The sequence below is a fragment of the Bradysia coprophila genome, chromosome IV (assembly GCF_014529535.1).
Source record: "Bradysia coprophila strain Holo2 chromosome IV, BU_Bcop_v1, whole genome shotgun sequence".
Classification (NCBI taxonomy): Eukaryota; Metazoa; Arthropoda; class Insecta; order Diptera; family Sciaridae; genus Bradysia; species Bradysia coprophila.
This window is the reverse complement of record NC_050738.1, coordinates 1,149,913-1,159,966: the sequence shown is the minus strand read 5'-3', so window position 1 is coordinate 1,159,966 and position 10,054 is coordinate 1,149,913. Positions and strand designations below refer to the sequence as shown.

Below are 10,054 nucleotides of genomic sequence, written 5' to 3'. Positions count from 1 at the left end.
CTGGTTAACTTTACTCTGTTGTGCTATCTGCCTTTTTTGTCGCTTTATACTTTGCGTGACGAAGCTGGTTACACTTACCCCGCTAATCACGTCTTTTGTAAGTGGATCGAAGAACTTTCGTCACACTTCCACTGTAAGTTGTTCTTGGGCGATATCAATTAATTTGTAAGTTTTCATCTATTCAATCGCATTTTCATTTAAACATAGGGCTATGCAGCCAGCTTCTAAATGAGCGACTTTAGGTAAAAACTTTGAAACACCATTCGACTAGAATCCAAAACTCTATTTGAAAGGAACTTCCTATCTGCCATATGTTTGGAGAAATGGTTCTCAGAGCTCAATAGCTTAAAATGTTCTTACCTCCGAAAGTATTGAATTTTACGAAAATTCCTTCAAATTGATTTCTTAGAACATCGTCATTGATATACCCTGAAAATTCTTAGGCGATTCCACTGAGTAGTTCAAACGTTTCCACGTAACAAAGTAAGAACGGAAGGTAACATTTGAAATTCAGTATCCCGACCAAATCTTACCCGATTTTGACATGCGATAACTCGATGAACTCGTACGGATTACAAATAGAATAGTTTAGGAGTCCTAGGGGTGAAGGGGGACAAGTTCCTTAGTGCTCTGGAAAAATTTGTCTTTGTGTGTCAGGACTTGCGTCACGGCCATATGTGGTGCCATGAAGCTGTGGTATGACAGCATTACTTCCGATTGCTGGAGAAGCAGGGCCGTAGCCAGACTTCAAAATCCGAGTGCGCTAGAGGGACATGTAATACTACATTTACTTACCAAGGCGATATAATGATGGCAAATTATAATATTTCCTGTTAAAAATCTTAAAAATTTTATTTCACACGGATTTTAAATTTACAAAGAAAACATATAAAGCACCAGTGACACGATGACTGAAAACAGAGTCGAATTTAAAACGATTGTTTGTCCGGCACTCCTAAAGCCGTTATCTGCAAAAATTTGCTTCAGTAGTAGCGCAGAGTCTTTCGGAGTTCTAGGCCGTTCAGGATCTTTAAAGTCGACATAGTGAGTTCCAAATCTTTGTCTGAAATAAAACGAAAATTTAATCCGATGTTCAGTCCTATGTCAGTGCTGCCGGTGAATCACTTACGTATATCCTCTAGCCCTGTTAATCACACGTAGAAAGAAACCATTTTGAGTGTGTGTTGCATTGAATCGATGAAATTTGTGAACAGAAATTATCTGAGACATCTTGCAGTCGTAAGTAGAAATCACAAGCACTTACCACTCATAGTTGTCCATTAAACTCCAAGCTGTGTAGACTGTTACTCGAGCTCGATCAATCTTAATTGCCTTTAACATCTCATTTATGTAGTTCCGATAGTAGTCAACTCGTCCCGGATCGTTCACCCCAGACGTATCAAAATCGGCGTATCCATTCTCCGTAACGTATATCTCCGGATTACCGTACGTACTTGCAATCCAATGCAACATCTTTCTGAATCCCCACGGTACAACTCGAAGCCACGTAGCGGAAGTCTCTGGCCAGGTGTCGTTAAACGATTTTGCCGTGTACTGATCTTCTTCCCATCCAAATCCGGAACGCACCTGATGTTCAATGTACTCGGTGGTGTAGTGGTTCAGTCCAATGAAGTCCATCGTGTTGATCATTTCGGCGACTTCTTCGTCGGTAAATTGTGGAAGACGTGAATAGGACAATCCTTCTCGAGCACTAGCTGCATCCACATATTCTCTCATTACATCTGGATATTTTCCCCAAGTTAAGGGACCAGCATACCAACCATGCTGAGAGAATAAAACGATCAGTTGTAATCGCTGCATGAGTTCATAGTTCATTAAAATACCTTGAATACCAATGCCCTCTCGGCAGCGGCAATATCAAGTGCACTATTGGTTTTTGGCTCTTGCCAACTGCAGTCCAATGTTATACCAACCAAGCCATTCTGTTGCTTTTTATATTTGGACTCATAGAGGCGATAGGTTTTCGCATGAGACCGGATTATATTGTGGGCGCATCGGTAACTTTGGGTTGCATTTCTAATTCCAGGTGCTTTGGACTAAACAAATGACATTGGAAACATAGAATTGATCAAATGATTGTCTTCGTGTAGTCATCCAGTGATTTAATATCTTACACCAATTCCATAGCCCTGATGGCATACGACCCATGGTTCGTTAAATGTAATCCATTTTGTGACTCGATCACCGAATTCGTTGAAACAGAAATCAGCGAATTCAACAAAGGCGGGGATAATTCGATCGTCAGGCCATCCTTCAGCTGAATCATACTGCAATGTTAACGGCAGGTCCCAATGATACACTAAACGATGACATTACATAAAATCGCACTTCGAACACGATAACGGTAATAGATTGTGAGCTTACGCGTAATCATCGGCTCAATTCCATTTTCGATTAGACGATCAATGAACGTATTGTAAAATTGAACACCTCTAGCGTTCACCTGTCCAGTTCCTTCCGGGAATATCCTAGCCCACGACAAACTGAATCGATAAACGTCTGCCTGGAAATAACAACAGTTAGACATCAGCGACAACAATTACCGCAATTCGGGAAGTCAGTTACGTACTCCCATGTTCTTTAACATTGCCACATCTTCGTCAATCTTATGGTAACTATCACACTGAAAACAATCGTAAAATATTTGATAAATCCCTCATACTTTCGCATTTTAAGTCAAAGCTCAAACCGCAATATCACCATTACTTCCGTCGTCAATTGGAGTGGGAATGCGATGACTGTATTCATCCCAAATATTTAGACCTTTGCCTATAATTTGAGACCAAAAATTCATTACAGACCCATAACTAAAACATTTGCAAGCTTACCATCTTCATTCCATGCCCCTTCAATCTTGAATTAAGAAAAGAGGAAATTTAAAAAAAACAAAAACTCGAAAATTCGGTCAATTTCATTGCATTATACCTGATAACTGGCTGTGGCGAATCCCCATTTAAAGTCAGAGGGAAAGACATCATACAAGAATTCATCACTATTCTCCTGTCCATTCGTAAATGGAACAGTGACACTTAAAGACAAAACTATTAAAATTGGAAAAAGATTCATTCTCAGCAGGTGTCCAGGTCAGCAATGCTTCGAATGGATGGAAAAAATTATTTTGATAAAAATTAATAAAATTTTTCCCCGTATGATTAAGACTGTTAATCTCGCAGATTCGACACTTTATCAAAATGATAATTTCAATAATTAGACTTGTTCAACCAATAAATGACCAATAATTATGGTTGTAAATCATAGTTAGGAGTCTTAGCGATTGCGATTCTGCTCTAATGAGTGGGAGAGTGTGATGAAAATTCATCAGGGAATATCACGTCATTGGTAACATATGTACTGCATTAACACGCTCTTCAAGCATGAGTTGTAATCTAAATAGAGTACTGAAACTGGACAGTGTATTAAACAAATTTTGGCACAGTAAAAATATTTGAAAACATTTTTCATACAAAATAGTACTCTGTCACTCGAAACATATTTGCTTGAAGTGCGTTGACCGGATGAATAAAATGATTTTCAGTTAAAAATGTCATGGGCCCATGGGATAAATGTAAAATTTCAATATTCCTCGGCTAAATGTAGAAGTCAGTCTATGTTTATATCACTTCTTTTTCCAACGTTAAAACCCGCTCACGATTCAAATCTCTTCTCTTTTCTTATTTAATGTTCAAAGTAAACCTTTTCTAAACAACACACATATCACGATACAACCTATATAGATCTGGTACGTCTTTTGTTAAAATTGTCACATAGAGTTTGATACAAAATCTATTACTTCAATAGTTGTGGCAAACATTTTTTCCAATATAAGAAAAAATTTCATCAACAACGAATGCACTGCCTTGCGAGAACTCATCGCTAAATTTTGTCGCTCGATAACAGAAGACAAAGCCGTTCATAAACGGTTCACGGAACATATAATTAATTCATTTTTACATAATGATTTAATGACCCGATTAAAAACTTATTTCAATTTTAAAACCCAAACTAGAGCCACTACCTCTTGATCAAATTCGAAAGGCAACTGTTTTTCACTAAATCAAAAATCCTACGTCGCTTTAAAGTCATTTCTAAATATATTTTTTTGAGCTGTAGCGTTCAAGGCACTGATATTCATTCCCAGCTCAAGTTATCATTCGGAGACAACTATTTTTCAGTTTATTTTGTCAGGCAATTATCTCTATTGAATTTTATAAAAATGCAGTTCGATTATTAAATGCATTGATGCGTGAGGAATAATAACATCCCACAGTTCACAAAAATAACATTTCGAATTGCGAATGCATAATCAAGGAAAAAAAATATTTCGAATGGTAATCAACTATAATTGCTCAACTATAATTGCACAGCTTTTGATAAAGAAGCACGCAAAACACTTACTACACTTAGTGCGTACGACCGTACAGTTGTTAAAGTAGTTGATAATAACGTATTGTTCGGTCACGTATTTTCTAGATATCCTCTTATCGTTCACGGTGTTATGCAAAGGCAAAGTATCACAAAATTGTGAACTTGACCTTGACGGTGGTTTTTTCCGAGGTTTTTCGGTTGTTCCCCTGTTATGAAGATTTTTAAATTGACAAATCTGTTACCCCTTTTGATTGATATTTTTGAAAAAAATCTTTTACTTCACTAGTCTTAACATTCCCTTTACTATAAAGGCCAGTACCGAAAATTTCCAAGGAAAATATTTTCGATCATTCCGAAATTGAGTAGAAATAGATTTGATTAATGGTGCATATCGTATCATAAAAGCAGAACAAACACATTGTTGTTGCGTTGTGTCACGTTTTACGTGCAATTACGTTGTTATCCATAAGCCGATTTCTACAAATTACGGTTAACAATGGAAATTGACAAGATTACGATGTATCTTTAGGAGAATTTCGTTTATCCACACGTATGCATTGATAAAGTGTTTGCTAATACTCATCCAAACATTGTGTAACAAAACACATTCTACATCATTTTCGGAAGTCTTAAAATCACATATCGAACAGCCCCCATATAAAGCGATAAACGTCTCAACGTAAAGCAACGGAACATCGAACTACGTTTGACTTTTTCACCCCCACCAAAAACGTTATATAGCATCTAACCCAGTAACTTTGAGCCAAAACCAAACAGACAACAAATTATAATTGGCAGTCATTGATTCATAGTATTCCCAATATAAGTAATGTACAAGCAATAGAGTGTGTGTGTTCCTCGCATAAATTCTTGTTAAATTTTCAGATGTTTCTATATCTATCCCCGTCTATATGGTGTGTGAATATACGTAGGTATCGGTTGTCGTTTCTATAGATAATTTATTGTTAATGTCTGAACTGACTATAAACATCGATAAAGAAAATTATTTGGTTAAACTTACATATCAAATGTTGTATAGCCGACAATCGATGGTTTTATCTTTATGTGAAGCTATGTGTGCAGAGAACTGTCATGAACACAACTTCTAAGACCACTCTGATAACAGAGAACACAAACTCAAACATTATTAGAAGTAGGAAATTGAGTTTTGTTTATTTAAACAAAAGTATCAACAAAGAGACGCTAAACTTTGAGATGGCTGGATATGTAGGATACACATTTTACGATTTTTTAAGTTCAAAGTTAATGGGAAGGATTATCATATGATTGGGAATGGAAAGTTGTGGAACAAATTTTCTTTTTTGAAAATCGACTTTTTTAGTACATTTTTGGTGAACGAAGTTTTTTTTATAACACAAGGGCCTGTACCATGACAATAATGAACTATTTTTGGGAAAGCAACTTACCATATTTTCTTACATTTTTCCATAATTTCTAACATTTTCCAGAATTTTCCTGAATTTTTCCAAATATTTTTTCTGGAAAATTAAGGAAAATATTTGAAAATCTAGAAAAATTTATGAAAATATGAGAAAATGTTTTCCCAAAAATAGTCCCCATTCTCGAGAAATATTCCTCATATGCGCTCTATCGGACGGTGTTATCGACTCTCTTGTAGTTTGGTGGCTTATCTACCTTCATGTGTGGTTTCGAATACTTAGGACGAAACACAAGTAGTTTAAATTTGGTGTTGATGAGATCGACAATAGAGTGTTCCAGTTCGAATTTCGAACAGCTTTCAAAAATGGATGCCGCGGGTACGGAGCTGTCAAAAACCAAAACGGACAACGTGACATTTTTTCTTCTAGTATTGACAGCTATGTACCCGCGGCATCCATCTTGGAAAACTGTTCGAACTGGAACACTCTATTATGGTGCGTTTACCATTGTTAAGCCTATTTTGATAATAGGACTACAATGGTAAATGCAGCATAATTGCCGAAAGTCTCTGGAGTAATTTTTAAGCTCTGTCTACCACGAAAGAAACAATGTTTGATATGCTCGACAACAAGTGATGTAAATGGGGCTTCTCCGACTAATACCAAGGTCATTTTCAATTTTTAGAACCATTCAAGAAGTTATGACAGCTCTGACGAGTTTCAGTGAATGAAACTTGCTGAAGATCCCTATAGTCTTCTAATACACTTTTGACTCATTTTGGTAAAACATTTATTTAACTTTTTTGAAAATAAATAATAAACTTCTAAAAAAAATGTATTTAACTCAAGCCACAAGTCTTGAATTGTTGTATGACAGTCATGTAAAACAATTTTTTTTTTAAATTTGGCGCCAACATTTATCACGATTTTATTTAAAATTTCTATTCACTGCTATGCACTGGTTTTGGCTTTCGATAAAAAATGGCTCGATATGGCAGCATAATTTGTGTGGATGGGTGTGGTTGAAGCAACTAAGGCTCGAAACAGGTCAGGTCAACCTGGCAACCTGATCTGAAATTACCTGAAACCTGATTTGGCCTGAAATAAAATGACCTGACCTGACCTTAAACTGAAACTGAAACCTGACCTGATCTGAAGAAAACTATTAGTTTCTTTAATTAACAATAAATTTATCACATTATCTCGAAATCTGATTGAAAAATGTATATCGAAAGTGAAGGTCTTAACACTGAGGATTGAAACAATGGCCATACCACTTATAAGTGTTAGTGAAGTGTTTAGGTGATCTTCTCCGTCTCTTCGATTTGATTTTTGTGTTTATGTTTAAAAGATTTACTGAGTGAAAGTTTGCATATGATCACAAAACTTTCGACCCTGGCGAGGACCAGAGTGCCCTGTTTTCACGTAAAATGCACGGTCATTTGTCGGAAGCGAAATAGTGATTTTTTAGATCAGGTGGACGCAACGATGTCTTTATCGATGTCTAAGGGAATGACTTAACAACGACAAATCGATTTTAAAATAAAAGCAAAATAAAATGATCGAGTCTGAAATTCAATGTCAAAAACCAGATTCGATCATTTTATTTTGCTTTTACCTTAATTACTTTTGATTTTGTTTCGCGACGAAAACTGAGAATTGCATAGATCCTCTATAGCCCCTATGAATGATTCTAAAAATCACAGGTAAATAATGAAAAGTATCTTTCCATGAGACTTACTACAATCACATGCATGTTGTCTACAGTATTTGGATGTACAGACTTGGTATTGTGACCTGTGGAAAATGTGTAAAGAGATAGATGGAAATGGAAATACGTCAACGTAAACGAAATGACAGAGAATTGGAATGCTAGAAATATGATTGAAATTCTAGCGTATCACCCTTTCTATTCTATTCAAAAATAAGAAAGTGTTTCTACTATGACATTCAGGGCAAGGGAAGATAGAACGACAAATTTTTTCTAGTAATAGGACTTGCGTCACGGGCGCTATGCTAACGCGCGCCCATGATTTCAGTTCTGTTTGTTGAATAAGAACGCTTTTGATGACTTTTGAAGGAAGTCTATGGTTCAACAGCTTTGCTGTCAACGGTTGTTTGTTCAATTTTTGCAACCAGCAATCATCATTCCTGGTGTCAATTAGTCAGGTTAAAAAGATTGGGATTCACGAAAATAACTTTATCAAACTCAGGTCACGTCAGGTCATATCAGGTCATTTTCATATCAGGTCAGGTCAAGTTTAAAAATTACCTGAACCTGACCTGAAACCCGCAGGTAATTTTTTTCTTGACCTGACTTGACCTGTTCCGAGTCTTAAAAGCAACTGCCTCCTACTACACACGTATCCTACTACACACGAAAATTTCTCCTACTACACACGTATCCAGCTTATCTCACATCCTTATCAGTGTCGCTCGTACTCACAACTTGAGTCTTGTTGCCTCGTGCCTGCCATTCCGAAATACTTTTGATTGAGAAGATTATTTGGATGATATTAATCATTAAATTGTCCCTGATAATGATGGCCAATAGAATTTCTTCGACGATGGCCAGCGTTAAAATGACCCACCATGGTGTAACGTAACTTATCCAATATCCCAACGTACAACAAATGGAATCGCATATGGAATTAATCACCGAATCACCATTGTATCCTGCAGCCACTGCCGTCTGTCTGTATCTATTGATTACGCAAGGAGTATTCTCGACTATTTCCCAAGTAACGGCCGTACTCAAAGCGACCAAATATCCGTAATTGACAGTGAAAACGGGAAGTAGAATCCGTACACCGTAAGCAACGAAATAGAAAATGAATCCGTGCAAAATATGCGTGAAACTGTACCAGTCCGTTAGGTGTTGTGAATTTCCAGGGCCATTAACGTCACCATACCAGCAGACGAGACCGGTTGTCGGTACAAACGGTTGACCCATTAGAAATAGAACGACCGATTGCAGCACAAACATACCAATTACGATTGCAACGTAAATGGGTATGTGATTTTGGAGAAAGTCGTCAGGGACTGAATCCTGAATAAGGAAAATTAATTTGTCAGATCTTGTCGATTAATTTTTTTAAATTTTTATAATACCTGAGCAGCCTCTCCTTGTCCTCCCACATTCCCGAATAGAATGCAGGAAATTAGAATGGCATGAAATCTGAAAAGGGAGATTTTCATCTCGAATACAAAGAAATTTCGTTGATTAAAATATGGTTCGATCAGACTAGCATAACATAACTTAAACTTGATAACATTTCAAACTAAGACAGATATAATCGTGGAATTTGAAGTTAGACCTTCACACTGGACCAGTGACATAATTCAAACATTTATCATTCAGAATAAATTTCGCATAAAATTCTCATGCGACGAGTTTAACATTGAAAACTGGTCAGAAGGATTTTACAAAAATAGAACTTAATTCTGTTAAGCGGTAAGCCATCTGCTTATAAGACCAGCTACCAGCTGTGTGAATAAGAAACAAAACCTGTCTGGAAATATATGTTTTCATCGTTTTTAATTTCTGTAATACGCTTCTCAAACAAAAACACTATTGAGCTTTGAATGATACGAAATGTGCACCAAATTTTGATGGAAATTTATAACACAAAGTCTGAGTCTAATGTTCTACATTTCATACACAATAACAAACAATATAGCATCATCAATGTAGCACAAACACAATTCAATCGAAAATTCATTCTTGAACGATTAGTCAATGAACAGTTTTTGTTTTAGCTTTTATGAATCAGTTGAAAGCCAATTAAAATTTAGACAAAAACAACACTGTCTGAAACCCAGAATCCATTCAAATATTTTTGTTTGTTTACTTACCATTCTGCTGGTAACACTGTGGTAGCTTCTTTGGTATGAGATGGTCTGTGTTTTTCTTGGTCGAAATAATTAATTGAACAACAAATCAGACAGAGTAATACATTTAAGAAGCACTATGAATGAGTTCGATAAGCGTCTTTTACGCTCTCTCGTATAAATCGAAATGTTTATATTTATACTTGTTTACAGTGTTCAACGAACCGACTATAAACGTAAAAACGTATAAACCGTATATATATGGCTCTTGTATGTGTGTAATAAACATTCTCTCTCGTCGTCTTACTTTATGACTTGAATGAATTGTACCTAAAAAAAACTTGGTGCTAAATTAACTTTTGTTTAGGAAAGACTGACCGCTAAAATTGCGCGGTTTTTATTTGAACATTTCTCAATGCATGAAACTTCGCAGTTCA

The 10,054-nt window shown here is 36.2% G+C and overlaps 2 protein-coding genes across 2 annotated transcripts; both read right to left on the bottom strand.

Annotated features, from left to right (window-relative positions):
* Positions 1 to 831: 831 nt before the first annotated feature.
* Positions 832 to 3,139, bottom strand: LOC119066615 (cytosolic beta-glucosidase-like). The gene is made up of 10 exons (XM_037169176.1): positions 2,947 to 3,139; positions 2,850 to 2,874; positions 2,711 to 2,790; positions 2,591 to 2,644; positions 2,386 to 2,524; positions 2,136 to 2,320; positions 1,845 to 2,057; positions 1,265 to 1,785; positions 1,130 to 1,144; positions 832 to 1,063 (listed from the first exon to the last, which is right to left on the bottom strand). The coding sequence occupies exons 1-10, from the start codon at positions 3,085 to 3,087 to the stop codon at positions 874 to 876; spliced, it is 1,563 nt and encodes a 520-aa protein (XP_037025071.1). The 5' UTR covers positions 3,088 to 3,139; the 3' UTR covers positions 832 to 873.
* Positions 3,140 to 7,412: 4,273 nt separating this feature from the next.
* On the bottom strand, positions 7,413 to 9,708 carry LOC119066614 (UPF0314 protein bll0647-like). Its single transcript, XM_037169175.1, has 3 exons — positions 9,642 to 9,708; positions 8,898 to 8,984; positions 7,413 to 8,835 (listed from the first exon to the last, which is right to left on the bottom strand). Exons 1-3 carry the CDS (start codon positions 9,642 to 9,644, stop codon positions 8,197 to 8,199), a joined length of 729 nt encoding a protein of 242 aa, XP_037025070.1. The 5' UTR covers positions 9,645 to 9,708; the 3' UTR covers positions 7,413 to 8,196.
* Positions 9,709 to 10,054: the final 346 nt, after the last annotated feature.

Coding starts and splice junctions, on each gene's coding strand:
- LOC119066614 (XM_037169175.1), bottom strand. Junction 8,836..8,897: donor GACAAGGAGAGGCTGCTCAG/GTATTATAAAAA, acceptor TTCCTTATTCAG/GATTCAGTCCCTGACGACTT.
- LOC119066615 (XM_037169176.1), bottom strand. CDS start 3,087: ATGAATCTTTTTCCAATTTTAATAGTTTTGTCTTTAAGTGTCACTGTT. Junction 2,791..2,849: donor AGGGGCATGGAATGAAGATG/GTAAGCTTGCAA, acceptor CTCAAATTATAG/GCAAAGGTCTAAATATTTGG. Junction 2,645..2,710: donor GAAGTAATGGTGATATTGCG/GTTTGAGCTTTG, acceptor GATTGTTTTCAG/TGTGATAGTTACCATAAGAT.